Here is a 25,545-nt window from a genome sequence, read left to right on the forward strand (position 1 = left end):
AGAACAGGTGATCCAGTGTGTGAATTAGGAGGTCACGGGGATAATACAAGCTCAAGTGATGTCACAGGGAGTTGGAGAATGAGAAAACAGAAGATGGAGGACAAGAAGGTAGAGGTGGTGAAGGCCAGATGAGGGAAGGGAGCTACAGGACCAGGGAAGGGTTCTTGGGGCGGGCCGAGCCGGCATGTCCTCCGCGCACAGGCTTCAGCCCTGAGGTGGCACGGGCAGGAAAAGGCCGGTGGGCAATGGCTCACCGGTGTGGCTGGCACAGGCAGCCTCAGCCAAGAGGAGGCCCACTAACCTTCAGAGGCAGGCGGGCAAGGACAGAGACGTGCTGAGGAGGAAAGGAGGAATTTAAAGGAGCTTGCCCAGCTCTAACTCAATAAAGCAAGAGGCCAGGGGTCCGAGTCAGTTTTATTTCTAGTGATCTGAGAAAGAGAATCCTGAAGACACCTATGACAGAAACACGCAGCGTGTGAATGGGAACATTAATGCGGGGGGCGGGGCTCAGAATGCTCAACACTCAAGCTTCCCCCAGAAACAGACCCTGCCATGTCGGATATCAACACACGTGGCCAACCCTGCTAAGTGGCTGTGCTTGCCTTCAAGCTGCATCAAGATTCCAAGGCGTGAGAATTCCCTGGCAATCCAGTGGGCAGGACTTGGTGCTCTCACTAACAAGGGCGCCGGGTTCAATCCCTGGTCAGGGAACTAAGATTCCACAAGCCGCACGACACAGTCCCCAAAAAATAGAAAATGATTCCAAGGTGTAATGAAAGATGGCCACGACGGACTGGTCAAGTCAGCTATGGGACTGAAGCAACTGAAGCCCAAGTAACATGTATCTGCTGTCCTTGTGATGCCAGAAAGGTAAAGCCAGGTTGCTATGGTTATCTGTAGACAGCACAAATCAGAAGTGCTGTGGTGTGGTGGAAAGACTCAAGACCACAGTCAGGTTCTCAGGCTCACCCCAACTCCTGAGGGCCACCAAGGAGCTAAGTAACTGCACAGGTGCCTTACCTCCCTGGGCCTTGCAATCCTCCCCCACAAATCAAACAGGTTGGAATTTATGGTCATAAAAACTCCTTCTGGTTCTAAATGTATGAGTGATTTGAGTTCATCTCCACATAAACTGAATGGCCACAATAACAACATCACATTATTACAGCACCCTGTAGCTTTCATATACATTTTCTCAAGTGAGGTAGGTATTGTGTCCATTTTGCAGACAAGGCAACAGAGGTTCAGAGAGATACAGTGTCTTGCCCAGGGCCGCATAGCTGCTGCGGCAGAGACACACCTGGACGGCAGACCTACCGGTCTAGCGATGTTTCTCCTACGTACTCAGAGTATACTATCAGCTTACTAATGGTGTCTACGCTTTTCAGAAAAACCCTAAGACTCGATAAATGGTATCAAGGTAAACCTAAAACCCAAGCAAGCCTCCACACGAACCTAGACAACACTGAGTTTGGGTCAGGATCAGGCACGTTCTCTGCTGGTTCACACAGAAGTTGCTACGTGGAGGGTTCCCTTGTTGTGAATGGGTTTTGTCTGGTCTTGTCTTATTCCTTTTGTCATACTTGGTGGACCTGTAACTAAGATTCTGTATGATTTAGCATGTAGCACGTGAAGGGGAACACTAAGGGAGTGAGATTAAACCTCTGTTTGTTCCAAGAGGCTTTATGTAGTCTGGGAGGTCAAAAGAAAAAAAGATTGCTTTTCCTGCATTACAGCAAGCTTGAAAGGGTAAACCGTGGGGTGTTCATTTCCTGAACATCTGAACATTAGCAAGACTGAAATGTCTGGGAGAGGGTGGCCAAAATGCTAAGATGCGATGGGATTTGTACACATTCAAGGACTTGACAAGCCAACCCAAAGAGCTGGGAAGGAAGTGGTAGGAACAGGGAGTGAAACAACAAGGTTTCACATACAAACTATCTTGCCAAATTCTCTGCCGCTTTCTACTGCTGTTTCCACATCTGCCTTTCGTGTTCATCGTGGTCAAATCCCTTGACAGTTGGACGACCACAGCCAATTTCTCCTGAGCCTTTCTTTATAGGAAACCAAAATACTACTACTAAAATAATCCTCTTCCACCCATGTGGCCAAATAGACAAGCGGGCTCCAAACCATACTGCTGCGTTCATGCTCCCTGCAGCTGAAACTTATACTATCTTTCTGTCTCGTCTCCCCAGTTTTCCTTGTCTTCCCTCTCTGGCCCACCCATTCCCTCCTCCAGGAGCCTCCTGCCCACCTCCCCCAGTCTTGAACCTTAAATGTGATCATTCTCCTTCTACTTCTACTATACATAATGCCTGGAGAGCCTCCCACCCGATAACTGCCTAGTTACTGCTGGCCTTACTCCCCAAAGCCTGCCTCAGGATGCATCTTCTCTTAGAACCCATCCCTTTTTCAATGGAAACGGCCCCATTTACCAGAAAACCCAACCAACCAGCCAAGCATACAACCACGAAATCCAGCCAAAACCAGAAAACAAGAAATTCCCTGAAACCTCCTTTTCCCACCCCAAAGAACAATTTTCACAATGTCCCACTGGCAGACACATCTGTGACACTGGCATTTCTGTGCCTGCCAAGCTCTCCAGAATGTCTCCGTTCTCAGGGCCTACGGCCTGGGTGGCTGGAAGCAGTCGGCAGCACTTCCCCTCCCCTCACAACCCACAGGACTCCTAGATCAGGGCTGAGACCACCCCCATATTTTCCCCTAGAGCACTGCCCACTGAGTGTCTGGGTCAGGGTTTGGAAATGCAAAGCTAGAGGAGGAAAGGTGGTTACAAAACAGACTTGGAATCTAGGAAGCTGGCTCTGCCACTTTCTAGAAAACTTTGTGATTCTGAGCCTGAAACACTGGCCCAGTAATGCGACCAACCTCAAAGATTTTTTCTATAATTGACTTAAATGTTTAGAAAGATCTTAGCACCATCATAGCAGCTATGATTACTAGTCTTTAAACTTCTCGTAGAGGAAATCTCAAAAACGAATTCTGCCCCACCTCTTCCCCAAGGAGGCTACCAGCTGGAGGGTGTTATAGGTTCCACGTGGAACCACTGTCCTCAGGCTGGGAGCCCCTTTGGATTTTGGGACAAGGACAGTTCGGAATAGCAAGACCAGTCCTCCACCTGGGAAGTACTCACAAACCCCATTCCCTCTCTGTAACTCACCCCATTATGCACTGGGAAAGGCAAATTCAAAATCGTATTTTATAGTCATAAAAGTAGTAATATCTCAGAGATAGCAAGAACACAATACTCACTATGAAACAAGTTATAAAAGGCCTATGTTTTTAGAGAGGCCAATGTTTGTTTGAGGTGGGGCTATCAGATTTGATACTTTGGGACTCAGAGTAAGTAGAACAAAGATTAAAGGGAAGGCTAAAGGTATTTTCCATCCACAATTGCTATCTCTGTGCCTTGGAGGATATGGATGGATGGATGGTTGGACAAATGGATCTCTCTCTCTTTACACACACACACACACACACACACACACACACACACACACTCACCCCTACCACAAAATCATATAGTTTTATGGCTGAAATACGGGGGCAAATCTAATTTTTATTCATATCCTTTTCCTGTTTCTTGTTCCACTGGTCACAGCAGAACTGAATACAAAACACTGACATCTCTGCTGAGAAGGAGAAAAAATGGCAAGTTACACTCACTAACAAGCACCCAAGGTCCCGGGGGAAGGAAGGAATGCAGTTTATTGAATCTTCTACCCCAGCCAAACCTTATCCTGCATTCTTATCTCATCTGTTATCTGCACATGCAAAGCTTCCCCGCAGAGGCAAAAGAAATGCTCCAGTCCAGAGGCCCCACCTTTGGCAAACAGGTGTTGCTATGCCTGTGAATATATAACACCAGCCACAGCCAAGACTGGGCTCCTCCACACAGGTAGAATGGTTCAAAGGAAAGAACATCTGAGGAATGCAGTTGGGGCCAGGTCTGCTCTTGCCCAGGAGTTTTGATTCTGCTCCCCACCTCCAACTTGGAGGGAAAAGGCTGACACACACAGGTATTCAGAGCCATCGGGCCAGCGTTTTACAAAGGGGCAGATGGAACAGTGACAAGACGCTGTTTCCTGGTAGCACGGCTCATGGGAAAGACATGGGAAAAGAGGAAATACAAATCTATTCTTTGTGAAAATAGGCCTTTGGACCCTGCCCACAGGTATCCACACCCAGGTTATCTTTTCCAGGGGCTTAACACAGACTGGCTGTAATGAGAAAGGGTGAAAAGAGCCAGGTTGAACAGGTACCTGGAGAGGAAAGGAAGAAAAGGGAGTGAGGGATGCAAACCTCATCATCAAGACACAGGCCCCGCTGCTCCTGGTTTGCACAGAGCAAAAGCCAACCCACCCAACAAGTTCTCAGCCCTACCGTGTTCTCAGCTCAGGCCATCTGAGGGACCCACAGCGTCATAAGAGGTGATTTCTTCTCTGCAGGCACTTTCGGCCCAGAGGAGGAAACAGGACACACAAACGCACACAGGCATGTACACACAAATGCAAAGATGTGGTAACGCATGACAAGTGAGGTTAGTGAGAGCTGGTGTGAGTACCACTCTGAATGGATCAACAACAGCATTCTTCTCCTTGGCTGAGAAAAAAACAGAGCAGAGTGGGGTTCCTTCCACCCGGATGCTCTCTGTTGCCATACCATCCTATCTGCACTTTTAATGCGGCTTCTCACCAAATCCCTGACAACACGTGCCATGCTAACATGAGTGTGTAGCTTACTGCACTTATTAATTGCGCGTGGGGGACGTGATTTCTCACTCTGAAAAACAGGCCCCGATTACCCAGCTGCAGGGCCATGGAACAGTGCACGCAGCCCCGGCATGTTAAAGCGTGAAATATTTTAAGGGTGCAGTCATTTCTTCATCCTCTGCACCTGAGCCTCTGCTGATCCCTCAATGATATAGCACAGCCTCCTTCCCACAGGGCTTGGCCAGGCAGCCACTCGTTGGGTACAGGCCCTGAATAATTCATGGTCAGCCCAGTCACTCAGGAGCGCCGAGGCCCGCCAGCTGCCATTAACTGGGAGACAGCCTCCAGGCTTACAGTAGGAGAATGAAATACTATCAACGGCCTCAGAGACCTTCTTTACAGAACCTGACAATCCTTCCCCGTTTTCTTTTTCTCCCCATTTGAAACCAGGTACTTTCCCACCAGATCAAAGTGTGAATGACTTTTACTCTAAGAAGGACAGGTCCCAAGTACAGATGGGGAGGGGAGAAAGTGACGTCCTCAAGTGAGCAGTTGGTCAGGATGTCAGTCCCCCACTCAGCATGCTGAGACGACGCAGGTGAAGGGCCAGACACTGTGCCTGACGCCAGACACATGCTCAATAAATGTCAGTCCTCGTCCCCTCCTCCTTCCTGTCTCTCTGCCCCAGCCAAACTGATCCCCACCACCTGTCTCGGGCTTTCTCATCTCCACACCTCTGCTCGTGAAGCTCCCCTCTCCTCTCCCTCTCCGGCTAGAGTCCACCCATCCTTCAGGCCCAGCTCAAAACTTCCCTCCTCAAGGAAGGCTTCCCAGATTATCCCAGCTGGAATGATTGCTCCTTTTCAGAAACCCTATACCCATACTGTCAGCCCCGCATCGTCTGGCACCTTTTGTGTGCTGCCTTGGAGTACTGCTTATCTCTTCTTGGGCACCAGTCTTATCTATCTAATTAAAATAATGGAGAATGCACCCCTTACAGACTCAAGAGAAGTGAAAAGTGGACTCCAGTCTCAGCTTCTGACACTGACTGGCCTTGCTGACCCAGAGCCCGGCCCTTGGCTTCTCAAAATGCTCTCCCTAAAAACGAAGAGATCTAAAATAGAAAACCTCCAGGGTCCTCTGGATATAATGCTCTTGGAAATACATCATGATCTGTTTTAGGGCAGATGCAAGTCTTACATAACCTTCACTCCACACCTAGCCCAGTATCCTCTAAGTAGAAACTGTCAGAACTGTTCAAAAGCGACTTAGGCATTTCAGAAGCCTGCACACTGAACAGAAGCCTGAACAGAGCAAGGGCTCTGTGAGGTAGCTGACACCATATGGTAAACCGCAGGGCCTGTTCCACCTTATGTAACACCCCCCACCAATACCTTAATCCTTCACAAGGAGATGAGAGCTAGAACTCTGAACACGTGTCAAGAAGATCCTTTTAAAACTTCACCCACCTGAGCCAGCCATCTCATTTACAGAGAAAGAGAATGAAGCACAGAGCGGCATGCCCACAGACACAGAGTAAGTTACTGCACACCAGCAGTCAGAAAGCAGGCCTTCTGAATTCCTGCTGCCTCTTTCATTTCCAGGGAAAACCTGAAGGTATCGCGGGCTGAGGACAAAGGCAGTGGCATGCATTTCTTGAGCCCTTCGGTCAGTGAAGCGGGCCCAGGGCTTGAAATCAGAGAAAGGGCATCCTCATCCCCTCTCCCGCCTCCCTTCCAGGATCCAACACCAAGTTGGAGCCGACAGGCTTGTACTAAGTGGCAGATGACCCATATCTTTCTGTGTGTTCTCTGACATCCAACTTGTACCAGCTGAGAGACAAGGAGGCCCCAGACTGTGGTACTGGCCCCTTTGATCTCACCCTCCCAGCCCAGCAGAGACCCAAACACACAGTCAGCCCCAAACAAACTGAATCCCAAGGTCTGTTGTTCAAACACCCCCTTTCTCTTGGTTTTCTTCACTGGATTTTTCTCTATTATTCTTTTTTTTGGCTGCATTGCGTCTTCGTTGCTGTGCACGGGCTTCTCATTGCAGTGGCTTCACTTGTTGCAGAGCACGGGCTCTAGGTGTGTGGGCTTCAGTAGCTGCAGCACGTGGGCTCAGTAGTTGCGGCGCACAGGCTCAATAGCTGTGGCTCACGGGCTCTAGAGCGCAGGCTCAGTAGTCATGGTGCATGGGCTTAGTTGCTCCACAGCATGTGGGATCTTCCCCAGACCAGGGATCGAACCTGTGTCCCCTGCATTGGCAGACAGATTCTTAACCACTGTGCCACCAGGGCAGTCCTCTATTATTCTTATGATGTTCAGAGGGAATAGTTTACTCAGGAGGCACACATCTGATGTATGAATCTATTCATTATAACTAGCACTTTAACGACAGGTAAAGAATGAAGTGAGAGGGCTTCCCTGGTGGCGCAGTGGTTGAGAGTCTGCCTGACGATGCAGGGGACACGGGTTCGTGCCCCGGTCCGGGGAGATCCCACATGCCGCGGAGCGGCTGGGCCCATGAGCCATGGCCGCTGAGCCTGCGCTCCACAACGGGAGAGGCCACAACAGTGAGAGGCCCGTGTTCCGCAAAAAAAAAAAAAAGAATGGAGAGAAGAGAGAGACTAAGCGCTTTTCTAAAACTTGCCATGCTCACCTATAACCACCTCTCCACTCACCTTTTTATTACCATTTCTATCACCCTTTTAAATTACCATCCACCAGGAAAACCACGAATTGTGACCGCGATGGTAGCTTTTTCCTCTACATCTTATCTTAATAACAATAAAAGTTTCAGTAAAGGATGGGGAGAAATTGGAACCCTTGTGCACCGTTGGTGGGAATGTAAAATGGTGAAGCTGCTGTGAAAAACAGTATGATGGTTTCTCAAAGAATTAAAAATAGAATTACATATGATCCAGCAACCCCAGTTCTGGGCTTATCCAAAAGAACTGAAAGCAGAATCTCAGAGACATATTTGCACACCCATGTTCACTGCAGCATTATTCACAAGAGCCAAGAGGTGGAAGTAATCCTAATGTCTACAAATGAATGAATGGATAAAGAAAATGTGGTACACACATACAATGGGATACTATTCAGCCTTAAAAAAGAAGGAAATCCTGTCACATGCTTCAAGATGGATGAACCTTGAGGACATTCTGCTAAGTCATTATGAGGACATGATGAAATAAGCCGGTCATAAAATGACGGGTACTGTATGATTCCACTTACGCGAGGTATCTAGTAGTCAAACTCAAGGAAACAGAAAGTAGAATGGAGGTTGCCAGGAGCTGGGGGAGGGGGAATTGGGGAGTTGTTGTTTAATGGGTATTGAGCTTCAGTTTTGCAAGATGAAAAAGTTCTAGAGATTTGCTACGTAACAATGTCGATATAGTTAACACTGTTGAACTGTACACTTAAAAATGGTTAACATGGTAAATTTTATGTTATGTGTTTTTTTACCACAATTAAAAATAAAGTTAAATGGAATTTAAAAGCTTTGGTACTGACTCTGTGGGAATCCACTACTGGGTATGGGAAGAAAAGCTGATCTTAGGCCATGTTATGCATCTATGACTCCAAACTCAAACAAGACATTCTCAAATGCTATCAACCAACACACTGATCCCTCCAAGTCCTCTCTTCAACTCTTAAGGGAAACAAAAAACTGTATTGGAATCCTGCCAACTCTCATTTTTACAACAAAAGTTCAAATAAAGTACTTATTGACTCCAAATTGCCTCCAAGCCTCGCGTCTGTGTACAGAGTGCTGTAGAGTAACCTCCATGTACTGCAGTTACCCCTAGGGTCAGGCCTTCTGATCTCTGCAAGTCCACCCTTCATGAAATTGTTCAAAAACTGTTTCTTCAGTCAGCCTCTTTGAGACTCAATCCCCAAAACACAAATCTGTAGTAGTAGTTTTTGGTCGTTTAGGAAGAGTCAGTAGCAACACATCATAGTGAAGCAGGCATGCACACATCTATACAATTTGGATGCGGATGTGGTGTGTGCGTCCACGAGCAGGCGCACATGTGCACAGGATCACGTTGGCCGATATTAACAGAGGAGTTTTCTGTACTCCTAAGGTTCTGTGATACTGCATCAACTCTCATGAAATATTCAGACTTGCTGATATCCTCTTAATGTGTACACACAGTTTTCTGTTAATAATTTTAGTGTAATGAGGGCTCATGAAGCAACAGATCACAGTTCTTACTGATCAAAGCGTCCTTCTATCCTGCCTATGTAAGATTATGGAAAGGCAAATGGCAAAAATCATTACACAGGAGAAGGGCCTGCAATTTGAAGCAATTATAATCAAAGTCTTGTTAACACTCTACAAGAGCCTGCATTTCTGACTCATCAAACATAAAAAGTTTACAAAAAATTAACAAGAGACCAGGACTTGAGTCAGAGTCACATGGCATTTATCATTTCCTGGAGAAGGACAAAGTTTGCTATCATCCCTAAACACAGTTTGCATCTCACTGTGTACACAGAAACCACTGGGAAAAGAGGCCAAAAACTCACCTTGGTAACCACAGGAAGGCAGCCTGCTAACTCCTCAGGAGCCCACACACACTCTTGGAGGCCTATGGGACCTTAGAATACCTAACCATCCCGTCCCTCGTCCCTCATTTTTCAAATGAAAGTGAAGCTGAGAGAGGCTGCATGATTTCTCTAAAGTCTCAACCAGCCAAGCCCAGCAGCACCTCGATCGATCTCCTGACTGCAGAAACAATACTGACAACAGCCTCCCAGCTGAAGCCCTTTTGTCAATGCCGTGAAAAGCTTTGGGACCTAAAAAAAGTTTTCCCTAGAATATAATGCCCATCTTTAATGCCTGGCTTTTCTCTAACAGTAGAAGAGCAATGCAATAGTAGGCACGTTAAATAAAGTGCCCAGGTATCCCAGGATACCTTCACTTATTTAACTTCATCCTTCCTTAAATATAAACATACCCCTTTTCTAAAAATGTTTTTCAAGTTGTTTCTACAACCTACCAACAGTCATATCTAGGATATATTTTATACCTCCATGCCTTATAAGGTAATTCATACCACCATAACTTTTTAGTATACTATTTAACACAGATTGTTTGACCTTTTTTAAAAATAAGTCACATAGGCCTCCCTTTTTAAACTGGTCACATTTCTCTTGCGCGTGACAATCAGAAAAAAGAACTCTGTAAAATATCTGATTCTTGATTCAGCTGTCCTGTTAAAACATAGGTAACGTTTGGCTCTATGAGGAAAGGTTTTAAAATAAGCTCAATCACCACTGATGTCATAAAATGAGTATTCATTACTTAAAAAAAAAAAACTCTAAAAACTTTGCTCTAATTTCTGTTCCTCCAGCAGTTCTAATCTTCTAAGTTTATGCAAGGTATCTCAGAGTCTTACTCATAATTCTCTGATATGGAGTAACTGTAGGAAGAGGTACAAGATTTTTTTTTCATGAATTAAAAGGCATTCAGATACCTACAAATACTTAGGCGAAGGAGGGCAATTTACAAGAGAGTTAGAGAAGATAGGTCAAAGATAGGCATCAGAGGCTTTCAATTACCTCCCTGGAACGTAGGGGCCTCTGATTTATATTACTACTAAAGTAGGAAGGCTGGGGCAAATAACAACCTAATTCAGAAAATCTCAGACTGAAATCTGTGAAATGGGGGCTAATGCCCCCTACTGAAGACTGCTCTGAATATTTAAGTAATATTTTTATAATCTTCCCCAAGATGAAAATGATACACAAATTTTAAGTATTACAAATAATCCCCCTGAAAATCTAGCAATATTTCTTCTTTATTATTCCTTGATACCAAACTACAGCTGTCTCAACAAGAAGGAAAGAGCACCAAACCTAATAACCCCCATGAAGGATCAACCCTCTCCCAGCAAGTGCCGGCCTACTCGACTTGGTTGTTCTACGCTGAGCTCGCCCCGCCCCCTCCAAGCAACACAGGTCTCCCACTCCCATCTCCATCACTCCCTCCCTCCAATCTTGGTTATTTGCAGGGAAAAAAAACAAATAAATTTCTCAACCTCCACTCCAAGAAAAGTTTTTAAATGTTTTTATGGAACTTTTCCCCTAAATCATTCTCTCAATGAATGTTTAGGGTTCTGCTCATTTTAATGTGCACTGAGTACAAACCCAAAACAGGAAAATGCAGCAAGAGAAGATGCAAATGCGAAGAACATATTAGGGTTTTTTTTTAGTTAAAAAGGAGGCTTTTCCGATGCTTTTCCTACTCCCCAGAAGGCGGCCTGGAATCACAAATGCCCTCTAAACACCACAGCAAACAAAGCCACAGGTCGGCACTATCTTTAGGCCATCAGACAGGCATCCTTTGAATGTTCTTGCTTTCCCACCTTGACTTCTGATCTTCCAACCATGTATTAATGTAGCATTTCTTAATATGGAAGGCCTCCTTGCAGGAGGAGAGAGAAGACCTCTCTTCAGAAGATTTATCTTCCTAGTGCAATGTTATAATTAGCACCTCCCACGCATGCCTACCTTGTGCAGACGCTGAGCTAGGCAGCTTCCACATTAAAGTTCTCGCAACAATCCCACAGGGAGGATATTATGATTCTCATCCTATAGAAGTAACTTTGCCCCACTACCTTACAGCTAGTAAGTAGCAGAGCAGGGATTTAATCTCAGACCCCAGGCCTCGAAAGCCACTCTTCCTTTATCAGCATCAGCCCTGTGACGGATGGTCCTGGATGCCTGAATCGAAGCCTAGGAACAGCCGGGTGCTCAGGTCCTAGGAGGACCCGCACATGGGCATGCGGAGAGGCAGACGAGCGAGCTCGGGGCCCATGTGTTTTCCAAAGGCTGGGGAGAATATAGGCAAATGCAAGCTAAGGAAAACGTGGCATAATCCTGAAAACTAGAGGCCACGTGATAGCGCAAAAACAAAAACAAAATACTGAACAGTGGCCTGCCTTGCACATTTGTGACCAAAATACCCCATACAGCTCTCAAGATACCCCAAGCATCTGGAACCCAGAAGAAAAAACGTAGCATGAGGTTTCATATAACCAAAGCCTTCCTTTCCCATCCCCTCCACAGCCCACTGGAGAGCAAGTCCTAGGGATTCTGATTAACAGCTTAAGTCTTTGCTCTCTCAAACCCTTGGCGACTGCCCCAGTTTCAGGGCCTCCTACTCATCTCCTCCAGACAAACAGGACAGTCTCCCCAAATGGCTTCCCTCTATCTAGCTTTCCTCCTAGGCCTTCCTCCATGGTGTCCCCAGAGGCCTCCTGCTGACACCCAAGTGCCATCCTGCCAAATGGTTCTGAGATTAAGTCACCAGAAGGCTCAGAACCCCTGGGGGTAAAAATCCAGGTGAGGCCACTCTGTTTCATCCAGAGTGGCTCCAAGTTTGCCATTTTACATATTGAGGTAGCAAATACAAGTCTACTTAAAAATAAAAATTCTCCCAAACTCAATGTTGAAAACCACAGGCTAAATATAAGGATAAAGACAACTCCTTGGCAGGGCATTCGAGGCCCTCCTCATGCACTTCTAGGGTTCTCCCTCTAGTTCCTTCTGCACTTCTGTATGGCTCCCCAAGACAGCCGGGCACTGTCGTGCCATTCTGGGCACCACCTGTTCAGCCTGTAACTCCCTTCCATCTACTGACATTGCCTCTCCTCTGCTAGAACTGAAAATCTTTTCTGCTGGCCACAAGCCTGTTTTCACTTCATAACCTATCTCTATACAGTTGACCCTTGAACAACGTGGGTTTGAACTGTGCAGGTCCACTTCTATGTGTATTTTTTTCAACAGTAGATACTACACTACAGTGTTACATGATCCACGGTTGGTTGAATCCAGCAGTTGCAAAACCACACATACAGAGGAACCATGATACAGAGGGCTAACTGCAAAGTTATACAGTACTCGGATTTCTCACTGACACAGAGGGTCGGCATCACTAACCCTCACATTGTTCAAGGGTCAACTGCATTTCTAATGTTAATCACAGTGCCTGGTATATAGTAGGTGCTCAATAAAGATTTCATTTATTCATTCACTCACTAATAAATGAATGAAACAAAAACATCAAATAATCACTCTAACAATCATGATTCATAAATCATGATTCTCTTAAAAACAGAGACCACTTAGATGTTCTTTCAAATGGACCTGTTATCACAGGGTTTTCCAACACTGTTGGTTATAAACTCTAATTAGCGGATCAATACTAGCATTTAAAAAAAAATAGAACAAAAAATATCAGAGCATCTCATGAAATACACGTAAACACTAGTTTGTGAAACTGGAATGTGGGTGCACACACACACACACATACCCCCATACAGACAGTTCCTTACAATGGTTCAACTCGATTTTGCAAAAGCAATACACGTTCAGTAGAAACCATACTTTGAATTGTGAATTTTGATCTTTTCCTGGGCTAGCAATATGCTGTATGATACTGTCTCGTGATGCTGGGCAGCAGCTCTAGTCAACCAGGCGGTCACAGGGGTGAATAACCAATACACTTAGAACCATTCTCATTTTCACTTTTAGTACAGCATAAACAATACATTACATGAGATGGACAACACTTCATTATAAAATAGGCTTTGTTAGATTCAGGCTAATGGAAGTGTTCTGAGCACGTTTAAGGTAGGCAAGGCTAAGCTGTGGTGTTCAGTTGGTTAGGTGTATTAAATGCATTTTTTTGGACTTAACGACATTTTCAACTTGCTGATGGGTTTATCAGGACATAACCTTATTGTAAGTCAATGAAGATCTGGACATAAATTTATGTGTGTACTAGATTGCCATGTAAACTATATTTCTTACTGATATTTTGCTCAAATTTCTTTCTTTCAAAATCTTAAGTCAGTTATAGATTAGATCAACGTGATTACTCTAAAGTTCTCCAATCAGTTTAAAAAACATAGAAACTTCATCCTTCATGATAAAATTCAGTTCAGATAATAACGGTGTTGGGTGTGCCAATTAAAATGGCTCCCTGAATGTGAGGGAATCAAAAAGAAAAAAGAAAAACCTACATGTGGGCACACCTGAAGATTACAGCTGATTAAATGCACAAAGAAAGCACAAGCACACCTGTTAATTCAGTGTCAGGGGTTTTGGGTTTCAAATTAGTATCAAGTGCCTTCTCCAGCCTTGCCTCCTCTCCATCCCATAATTCGCAGGGCAGTCTTAAATACCTCTCCATTATTTACAAGCATCCCTACTAATACCAGCCTTCCCTCAAATGCATGGAGACAGCTCCACGGACCGTGCGTTTAGGGGCTCAGGGCAAAAGCAAGAGGTACACACTGATCCTCTGCAGGACGACCAGTTCCAGGTACAAAACTTTGTATTTTCACAGTAGAGACACACAAAGGGCTAAAAGATGTGGTCTGTAAACTTATTTCTCCAACATCAGTATATAACACAGCTTCAGGACTATCAATCCATGGAACTGTCAAACCCACATCCTGGCTAGAGAAAAGGTAAAAACTGACCACGGGCCCAACCTGGATAAATGACAGGCCGCTAGCCCCATGGATTCAGAAAGTTACTAGATTGTTTCTGTTGTTGTTAGCCACAGAAGAAAAGGCTTAAATTATACATCAGTGAAAACAACCATCGTGACAACAGCCCTCAAGTCCACTTGGAGCCTGGTCTAGGGGACAGGTGAGGGAAACAGATTTGGCTGTTGAAGCAAAATGGAAATATTCTAGGAACCATGTACTACAATGATAGCAATTCCTTCTCTGTCGTGTGTGGCCACCATATTCGCCAAATTCCCTATGTCCTTAAAGTCACAATACAGTATTCCAGGAGGAAAACTGTGGCCAGCATTTACAAATTTGTGATGAACCCTTAAATTATCAAACTCCAACTTCCGGCACCCACTGGAGGCTAATGTGACACATAGGAGAACACAGGCAAACTGTAGGCCCACCCAGGAGTGACTGCCTCTTTAGAGATGCCCCCCCCCATTGAGCACCTCTAGTATCCCAGAAACATGGAAGGCAAAGAGACAACGAGAGAAGAGGTCCAGAAACACTGCAGTGACACGAAAGAGGAGAAGACAAATCAAGAAATCTTTAGCTTTAGCTCTTCTGGCCAAAAAGCAATAAAACCCTAGGGGCAGACATGTGCAGCACAAAAGGGGGCAGGTGCCACCCTGAGAGCATCGTGGAAGGATGTCTGACCCACTGTAGAATGGTCTGTACCAGCTTCCAAACAATGCCCCAAACTTCCAAAAACCTCTCTTCAGGTGACAATGCAGTATGGAGATCGGCTCCTGCCAAGGACGAAAATCTAAGACAGTCCCCTCTTTGGTGGGGAAAAGACTAAACTCCAGATTCTAACAATCAACTGGTCCTGCTACTGTTTATAATAATTTTACATGGAAAATATCCCAAAAGATATACATCAAACTTTTAAAAGGAATTATCTTTAGGGGTGGAGACAGGTTTGGGGAAGGGGAAACATTCACTGTCTACTTCCGTAGTGTTTGGACTTTTCTTTCTTTCTTTTTTTTTTTAACAATTTATGCATTGTAACATACAATATACAATGCAAGACATTATTTTATAATATATTTTAATGTAAAATTCTTAAATACGTAGAACTAATTTTTCAATGGTATTACAGAAATTAGGGAGAAATTTTCCCCAAATGAAGTGATACTTAGTAGCTCTGATCATGAATCAGTTCTTCAGTCTGACAAGTAAAAGTACATAATCGCATTCTGACTTATGTGAGGAATGCCGAAAGAAAACATTACTCGTTGTCACTGGCTTTGAGGACTTTAGCAGTCAGCCAGAGAGACAAAGTATGGATACATCCACCTTGAGCACACATACAAAATTAATAAGGCTCAGGCTGGAGCCAGTGGAGAGGGCTTGGGTTTGCTGAAGACTTACAGGGTGATCCAAAGGGTAACATGCAAGGCAGGGAGGGTCCAGGGACCTGGCAAATGGCCCAGCATCTCCCTGACTTCAGTCCTTCCTTACGATGCCTACGGACACAATGATGTGGCTGATAAAGCAATTTCACATCCATGTTCAAGAAATCAAAGGAGTCTGCAGAAATTTAAACCTATGTGACAAAATTTTTATCAGCCTCGCCCAGGAACATGTGCCCATCACCCAATTATGTCACTACCTTAGGGTTCTGAAAATTCACAGGTGTGCAAGAAAGAGATTAAAACTTCCCTTGAAAATTACCTAATGAGACTCTAGAAGAGATAAGAATTGTGGAAAATGGACATCTCTATCAACCAGAAAATGAAGAGACCAAGATTCAGGTTTGGGGGAAGTGTCACAACACTTTTGTGTAATACTGTCACATGCACTGACTGTTTTATACATACAGTCTATTTTCCCAAAATAGATTACATGTCAGTAAGGAACATGCTAACACTGTACTTACGTCACTCTACTGCTAAAATATCTGGAATGACATTCTATTACTGGGCACCTGTCATACTCTAAGAATGTGCTGGTCCTTGAGGCCCCAGAAGAAAGAATGGGATAGACTCTTTCCAAGTCACTAAATCACCAAGCAAATTCACAAATTAACTTAGGTACAGACTGAACAGCTTATTCTAGTAAGACATATTCTAAAGACTGACACGCTAATGTTCATTTCTCTTTGTTTACTTCTTCCAAGATCTTAAAGGAAGCTGTAAGGTTATTGGTTGCTTTGTTTTAAGGAACCTATTAGTCAGTGGTGATGGTCATCTTGCCATTTTTATAAAACAGTGTTCCCTCTGAATCAAGGACATCAATCTCTCTGAAAACATGCCATGAACATTTACTGTTATGTACTGCCATCTGCCCAACACCCACTCCCTTTTCCAGGAGGACCTCCATGCGGTTCCAGGGAGAGCTACTGTGTTCTTACATGCCTCTACACCCTACACCACAGTGCACCGGTTCAGGAGTCACCCCGTGACCAAAGCCTCAAAAATTACATCCTCCTTAGCAAACAGCCCCAACGTTTCCAACTGGAACTAGAAAAATGGGACAAGTGGTGGATAGCAAAGTCCAGGGGCACATGGCAACCACACCTCCTGCTACCTGGAAGACCACCTGCAGGGGCAGAGACAGAAGCTAAAATCAAGAGATTGAGAGACGGAAAGCCTTAATTTCTGTTGTTCCGAGGCCTGTCTGCACTTTGCCTTTCCTTCAGACTGGCTGCTTAGCTCTTCCCTTGATCACACAAGACATACCAATATCTTTCCCCAAAAGTCCTAATATAAAATACCTTCCCCCACCACACCACAATTCTGCATTAGAAATGCCAACCATAGCCTCCGACTGCCAGCCAAATCCCCTCTAATCCGTGGATGAATGCAGCCAGTATGTTTTAGACATATGACTTCCTGCTCTTCACCAATGTTCTGGGTAACTCTTTTAAAGGTAATCATTCGTAAGTAACCAGTGGGTCATGACCTGGTATAAAAATATTATCCAGGGGCTTCCCTGGTGGCGCAGTGGTTGAGAGTCTGCCTGCCGATGCAGGGGACACGGGTTCGTGCCCCGGTCCGGGAAGATCCCACATGCCGCGGAGCGGCTGGGCCCGTGAGCCATGGCCGCTGAGCCTGCACGTCCGGAGCCTGTGCTCCGCAACGGGAGAGGCCACAGCAGTGAGAGGCCCACGTACCGAAAAAAAAAAAACATTATCCGGGCCAATCAGAGCCCCAACTCCATACTCAACCTCACAGAGATCTGAACCAGAGAAGGCCGGGATTTTGAGTCGTTTAGCAGTGACGTCAGAAAAGAAAGATGGGCAGGAGGTAGAGTTGGAACCACGACATACCAAAGCCATCAGTGAGCTGAGTTATGATGAGCAGATACCAGCACTATGCAGGGGGCTCCCACCACGAGGTACCCGCCCCACCTGAAAGATGAAGATCACCTCCAGCCCTACAGCAGCCTCCGTCACTAATGGATTCCTGGGGCTCATGCACCTGAAACTTTGCAGTAACCTCCCCACCCCCACTCCACCACACACTATCTTTAGTCAGACACTCAAGTGAATCCCTGTTCCTGAAAACCAGAAAGGACTAACCCCTTAGACTAATGCAGAATTCTTTCCAGAGAAGCCAATCAGCAGACACAAGCCACCTTGTTTCCTTCTTACCCAGAACCCTCCCACTGGGTTACTATTTATGTGATCGTGTCAAAACTACCGACAAATACGCAGTTTAATAATCAAAGCCACCTTCTTTAATCAACTTGGTGTCAAACATCAAAACATAATTTAAGAAGCTATTTAACATCTACCCAGCATCAATTTTCTCTACAAATTAGAAAATTAAATTGAATGTTACTGCCGCAGATGGTGGTTAAATAAAAACCTTAGCTATATGAATTGCCATTGTTAATATAAAACCTACTTCATGACACTTTTAGCTTGTTCTCATTGTGGGACATGTCTTTAAAGGGGACAGGACTTTACAAATGCCCTGTATGTAAATGATGTATTTTCTTTTTACCTTCTTATATTTTCTTCTTTACCTGCTCACAGGTCCACTTTGATAGAAAACTGGCAAAAGAGTTAAACGGTATAAGTGAATTTAACAGATGGAACAAAGTTGACCATGTGAGATGACCGAACACCCGCCAGGAGGCTTATCTGATGACCACATCCAGGTAAATGAAGAAGTACTTAACTCTACAGTACTTTCAGATGCCTACGAGGTATTTGCCATCTATTCCCAGGCAACTGCCAGCTAAAATCATAGCATTATGCTGTCAGCAACTTTCACAGAATTTTTTCTGTTCTTCCTCACTAATCTACCACTATTACTCACATAAGAGAACAGAGGGAAAAATCAGAGAGGTACTGATAACATGCTATACAACACAGATGAACCTTGAAAATGTTTTGCTAAGTAAAAGAAACCAGTCACAAACGGCCACATGTTGTATGATTCCATTTAGATAAAATGTCCAGAATAGACAAATCCATAGTCAGAAACTAGATTAGTGGCTGCCTGGAGCTGGGGAGGAGTGAAAATGGGAAGCGACTGCTAATATGTATGCGACTTCTCTGGGGGGTGATAAAAATGTTCTGGGATTAGTGGTGATAGTTGCACAACTCTGTGAGTACACTAAAAATCACTGAATTGTACACTTCTCAGGGGTGAATTTTATGGTATGTAAATAATATCTCAAGAAAGCTGATATTTAAAAGACAGACAGATGGCGGCGGGTGGAGGGTGCACATATGCAGAGAGGGCCAGGAAAAGTAGAAGAGAGGAGAAAAATCATGAATTTTTCCTCTTTTGCTTACCTAGGCAGTCTCCAACAAAAGACAGGTCACATTCCCTAAGTTCAATCACAAATCAAGCATAAAGTATATGGGATTTTCCCCTAGAAATGGTGACTGGAGCTCCTCAAAAGTCAGGGACTGACTTAAGGAAAATATTCTGGTGGGGTGAGAAGTTAAGACAAAGGCTAAGGTGCAGTAAGAGATGAGTAAAGGGATGAGGATTGAGAAGTTCTCTGACCAAAGGAATGAAACTTGAAAGAGACTGAAGGGCAGGAATGGGGGCTGGGTTAGGAAGAGGAATGGTGTGTGGTTAAGAGGTTTGATGAAGGAGAGGAATAGTAGGCTGTTTCTCCCAGCCAGGATCATTCATCTCAGCTGCTATGGAGTTTCAGCCATTGCTGAGATGAGAAGAAAATCTGAAGAATATAAGGCACAGGAGCGGAAATCCAAGCTGATTTCAAAAGTCAGGAGGGCGTCATCTACAGCAGTAAGAAGAAACAGAGGGGAGGGAAATCTGAGGAAGCTCTACCCAAAAAAGAAAGAAAAGATTCCTGCAGTCCTACAGTCAGGAAACTACTGAAGCCTTATGTATATAGAAAATAAATTGAGGGTATAATCCAGGACTACCTGTAATGACCTAAACAGACCTTCTCTTCACTAGCCCGCATGAACCTCTTTGATATGAAATGCTCCTTCAGATTCAGATTTCACAACTAATGGGTGGTGTATTTAGTGGCACTAGGGACCATGCCTGTTCTCACAAATAATCCCAAATAATGCATAATTTAGGCAAACAGCCTCAAGAGTGGATGCGGAAAAAGATGGGGTAGCTATTAAATCTGTTAATCCTAACTATAAAAATCCACTCCATCATGCAAGAAGCCTTTCCCTTGGGGCATAAAAGTGTTCCATCTGAACAGGGTGATGAGTATGCACATAAGAAAAGCTCTAGCTTAAAATTTTCAAGGAACGAATCCAAGCTCAAGGTGGTGTATCATCTTGAGAAGCCAAAAGCACTTTCTGTTTTAGTGAAAGGCCTCTTCTGTTTTGCTGCAGTGGAAACAGAAGCAGCCATGCCAAGGTTCAGGCTCCACTCTCTCTCTCTCCAAGTTCCAATGTTCTTTACATTACTTGACCCGTCCTCTTAAAATGACTTAGTTTTTTCCCTCTTGCGATCAATCCTCCTCTAAATTACTACAGCACTACTTTCTTGGCACTTGCATACAAGTTTAGTTTGTGTTTCATGTAAATAGGTTTTATCTTCCTAATTAGATCATTCCAGACCATGTTTTATAGATCTCTTTGCATGTTCAATAGCAAGGTGGCACCATACTTCCACTAGAAGGAAGTAAAATATTTTACATGTATTTGTTTGTGTATTCAGTCTTGGCAGGGGGGATTGATTGTGAATTAACAGTCGTATTCTGGGAAGTTTCTAAGTAAAACCACCGTAGCACAGGGGATCTTAAAAAATATGAAGCCAATATCTAAACCACCTAATTAAAAATTCATGATTTTAGGTAGAAAAGACAATAAGACATCTCTCAAAAAAGGGAAACTAAAACATCTTTTACAGTTTTAAAATAAGTTTCCACCATATATGCACAGGTCTATTTGGGGGTTAAGTAAATAATTTAAGTATATAACCTTAATGACAGCTTGAAATTTGCAGTCAACTGGCAGAAAGTAGATGGCAAGTTCTGCTTTAATTCTCAGTGTATGGAATCCAAGTCTTTTCCTCCTGAGAAAAACCCTGTGCCTGAATTTTTTTATCTATAACTTTTGAAGAGTCCTCACTAATTTTAATTAGCACTAGAGAGCTAATTTAGGCCCCCAAGAAATGTTCTGCCCTCCTGGGGACTACAAATTAAAAGGCCCAAACAACTCTAGGGGCTGGGGTTAGATGGGGGAACCTCCATCACCTCCTGCAGGAAGACGCACCCAGACAGGGGCTATAATGAGGGCAGGGATTACAGCAAGAATGTGTTCCTCCTGCCACGAGACAGCTCTCTACTCAGTTCAGGCAGAACATTAAGCCTTCTTAGGTGCTGAGATATCAAAACATAACTGTGACCTACTTACTGGAGGGAAAGGGCGGACGAATATTTTAAAGGAGAGATGAAAAGTTGATTTTCACTTTGGTGAGAATACTCAAGGATAATAAGATTTGAATATTAAGTGAGAGCACTTTAGACCATGTCACAGGAAAGTGTTTCTCAAAGAGTACGGTATGCATTAAAAAGGCAGATTACTGTGCTCCCTCCCACTGAAGTGAATCTCAATTTTTTTGAGGGAGCGTGGACACCCTGGAATATGCATGTTTACACAAGTCCGCTACTGAGTCTTCTGCATCCAAAAATAGTGTGCGAGCTCAAGAACAACGCCAAAGTTTTCAGCGGAAACAGCAGTGTGGATGTTGTGGAGGACCTTTGTTGCTACTTTGCATCCATTTAATAAAAGTTTAGAAGTGGAAGGCACACACACATATGTAAAGAGTGATTATTTTAAAAATAATGATTCGGGCTTCCCTGGTGGCGCAGTGGTTGAGAGTCCGCCTGCCAATGCAGGGAACGCAGGTTCGTGCCCCGGTCTGGGAGGATCCCATATGCCGCAGAGCGGCTAGGCCCGTGAGCCATGGCCGCTGAGCCTGCGTGTCCGGAGCCTGTGCTCCGCAACGGGAGAGGCCACAACAGTGAGAGGCCTGCGTACCGCAAAAAAAAAAAAAAAAAAAAAAAAATAATGATTCAATTGATGGGTTATTCCTCATCAGAATTTAAATTCACATTTAGCCAACTGGCCAACTGCTCATGGCTTCACAACTATACTCGAGATCAAATTCGTGATAGGGATTTTAAAGCCCACATTTGTTCAGCAGGATCTATAAAGTTTTCACCAATAAAAGCATCTACGTGAAGGCACTAGAGATGCACTGTCCAAACCCGCAGCCACTGGCCACGTGGGACTAAAAGTGACCATGTGAAACATGGGAAATAAAATATATACTGGATTTCAAAGACTTAGTATAAAAAATGTACAGTATCTCATTTATAATAAGTTTTTTACACTGATTACACGTTGATACAATATTTTGGATTGTCTGATTAAGTGAAATATCTTACTTAGAACATTTAAAATCACATGTGGCTAGTAGTATATTTCTTTCAGACAGCACTGATCTGGACATTTAAAGTACATCACTGCTTTAGCTGGTTAAATGCTCCACCAAAATTCTTGGTCACTCAAATAAATACTTACGTTTAAAGGGAATCTGGCTTACACATACAGCCACTAATATGCGTTATTTACTCTATCCATGTAATGTAAAAGATACAATTAGGTGCTTTCACCTCATTTTCCTATGTTTCTCAGCTGTTCTTAATTCCCCATAACCACATAAACTCAAGGTCAATTTCTTTTCCCATGTCCGTACCTTAGCAGAAAGGCTCTCCTGCAAAATTTTATCTCATAAATGCTGATAAGTGACAACTCCCAAAGTAATCTTGTTTTTAATTTCTGTCATTTTTTTAAAATGTTCATTCATACACAGGCTTTCTCCTACTACTTCTCTATGCCATTATTTTGGGAGAAAAATTAATCAAAACTTTTGAATGTGATATTAGATGTTAAGATGTTTTTATGTTGTTTTTTTTCTTAATTACAAAACTGTTCATATTTATTTCAGGAAAAAGTTCAAATACAAATAAGAAATAAGTTACTCAGAAAGAAACATGGAATATTTTGGTACATAGCCTCCTAATTTTTTAAATTCACTATTTATGAGTGCTGATATAAAGATATTAATTTTAATTACTTTATCAATATTTTCAAGCTAAATGTTGCACTTTTAAAAAGACTACTTTTCCTACTTCCCCTAATTTGTGTTGATTCCACAAAATATAACCCTAAACCATAAACACCCATCACTTGTAAAAAGAAAATGTTTAGCTTTTACCTTTCTTTAAAAGATTAAAGGGTTTCTTTAATATGTAAGTTTCAGGTTTACAGCAATAGAATTCCTCATCTGTATACACTATGAAGTGATCACCAGCACAATTCTACTTACCATCCATTCACATACAGTCGACCCCCTTCACCCCTTTCACCCATACCCACCCCGCTTTCCCTGTGGTAACCACTAATACGATCTCTGTATCTTTGAGTTTGGTTTCGGTTTGTTTGTTCATTTGTTTTGTTTCTAGATGAAATGGCCTCAGACACCCAAGGAAGTAGACCAGATGACCATCGATACTCTACACCAGTCTCAAAATGGGATTCCCCAGACCAGCCACATCAGCATCACCTGGGAACCTGTCAGAAACATAAATTATCAAGTACCATCTCGGACTTAACTGAATCAGAAACTCTGGCGGTGGGCCCACAATCTGTGCTGTGATTCTGAAGACCACTCAAATTCTAAAACCACAGTTCTAGACGGTGCTGGTCTGATCTGTTGCTCCCGCTATCAGCTCATAAGGTTTCTTAGAGAGCTCAGAGACTTTTCTGTCCCACAGAGCTGGGAAGTCAGATAATAAAGCAAGATAATTTCTTCCATGAACAGGTGGTTTTCCTGGTATTTTCTGGATTCACTAAAAGCAATTCTTTTTTTGTTTTTCTTTTCTTTTTTTTTTTCCCCCACATTATTTATCCTGGAGGCAGCATGTTTTCTTTTCAGTAACTTCTCGTGGTTACTCATGGCTTCTTCAAGCCACAGGATGCATTTCTGAGCCTTCTAAAGATCTTTTTAACATGTTTGCATTACCCATCATCAATTCTCTACACCAGTGAGCTTTGAATCATTTTGCATTTTACTGAATACAAAAAAAATAGTAGCGTATACACTTTGGAGTCAGTCTGCCTTCAGTCACTTATCAGCGGTGTGACCGTGGGCAAGCTACTTAATCTCTTTGTGCCTCAGCTGCCTCATCTATACATTGTAGATGACAATAATCTCTCTCATAGTTGTTATGGGATTAACTGTTAATATATGCAATGCATTTAAAACAGTGCCTGACACACTATAAGTATGCTTACTATTATTAGCATCTGTTCAAGGACCTGGATAACACAGAGGGAAAGACATCTTAGGAAGTGTAAGGACAACTGATTAATCCTAAGGACAGCTGGGGATCTCCTCTGGAACTAGAGAAAAGAACAAAGCAAGGAACTGCTCTGCAGTTTGCGAGTAAAATTCTTAAAAGGGCGATACTACAGCTGACCCTTGAACAACACAGGGGTGAGGGACACCAATCCTCCACACAGTTCAAACCCCCGTTGTTTAAGGGTCAACTGTACCTGGTAGTCTGGAACCAGAAAGTAAATGACTCATGATCAAAGATAACTGGCCACTAATATCATATTGGTCTAACAGCTCAAATGAAACCTCAAGAAAATGAGGTAAGACATTAAAGTACAAATCGATCCACTAGCACGAGACAAGATCATGGTTTCCATAAGGTTCCATGTTAATGAATAAGCTAGAAACTAAAGCTCTAATTCTAGAGTGACTATCTGGTTAATCATTTATGCCCTTGAATCACGCAAGCTCGAGAAAGACCTACAAATCACCACCACTCAACAAACAAATTATCCTAAGGCAGCCGAACAATTTTTCCATAGCATTTAGTTGCCTGAACCCTCAACATCCATTTCCCTCTTCCTCCTTCCTGTTATATTCTAAAGTTTCTAGCCAAGCTGTTTGGGTGGGACTGACCCCTCGCCACTCCCAACCCCGCAATTCCCTGCACCCCAAGATGCATTCCGATTAGCTGATGTCAATCAGCATATCCTCTTCTGACTCCAGTGGAGAGAGGTTCTGAGAGAGGCACGTGACCCAAGCACAGTCAAGCCAGTGAGACTGATTCCACGGCCATAGTGGAAGTACAGTACTGGGCAAGCAGAGGTGCTCTTTTCTACTGGATGTCCTTACAAACAGATCTGGGACCCGGGGCAGCCATCCTGGGACTCCAGGGACCCAAGAGCCTACCTGAGAATGAAGTCCACACCAGCAAGGAAAGCCAAAAAGTGGAAAGAAACTGGATCCTGGTCATACCATCTAAGCCCAGAAGCAAATCTGGCTTAAATGCTAAATTTGTCTACTATTCTCTGTCACGTCTCTTTGTCATTTAAACCACTTTGGGTTAGGTTTCCTTTTGCTTACAATCAAGAGAACTCCAAATGACACATGCCTCATAAACAGATTACACTGTAAAGGTAACAAAAAAGTCAGCTATCTTCACAATTAACAGGAAACTCACTTGTTTAAGTCATGACTTTTGTTTACTTGTCATAATTAAAGATATTAGGAAAAAATACATAAACCCACTTTTCTCATTTGGAAATCATTTTATTTGGGGTCTCAAAGTACAGAGGCAAGATTTTGAATAAACTCCACATTGGCCCCTTGGTTTACACATATTCAATACTGCTGAGCTTTCATTGTGACTGAACCCCCTTCCTGATTTTCAGGGCAATTCCACCCCATCTAGGGCCCTGGTAAAAGTGTGCCCTAAGTATTCAACAGCAACAAGGGAGTGAGA

General features: G+C 43.6%; 1 protein-coding gene across 4 annotated transcripts in view; it reads right to left on the bottom strand.

The window, feature by feature from the left end:
- Positions 1-25,545, bottom strand: part of SPTBN1 (spectrin beta, non-erythrocytic 1) — a 196,002-nt gene that overhangs the window by 115,078 nt on the left and 55,379 nt on the right. Inside the window, exon 1 of one of the 4 annotated variants that reach the window (XM_030763236.2) lies at positions 24,993-25,174. The exons of the other annotated variants lie outside the window; for them this stretch is intronic. Coding sequence (XP_030619096.1) covers positions 24,993-25,056 — 64 coding nt within the window. The 5' untranslated portion in view covers positions 25,057-25,174. Of the gene's footprint in view, positions 1-24,992; positions 25,175-25,545 lie in introns of those variants that run through there. 4 annotated transcript variants of the gene reach the window in all.

This window comes from Delphinapterus leucas, chromosome 13 (genome assembly GCF_059928025.1).
Source record: "Delphinapterus leucas isolate spDelLeu-1000000601 "Yukka" chromosome 13, BTC_Dleu_Yukka2, whole genome shotgun sequence".
Classification (NCBI taxonomy): Eukaryota; Metazoa; Chordata; class Mammalia; order Artiodactyla; family Monodontidae; genus Delphinapterus; species Delphinapterus leucas.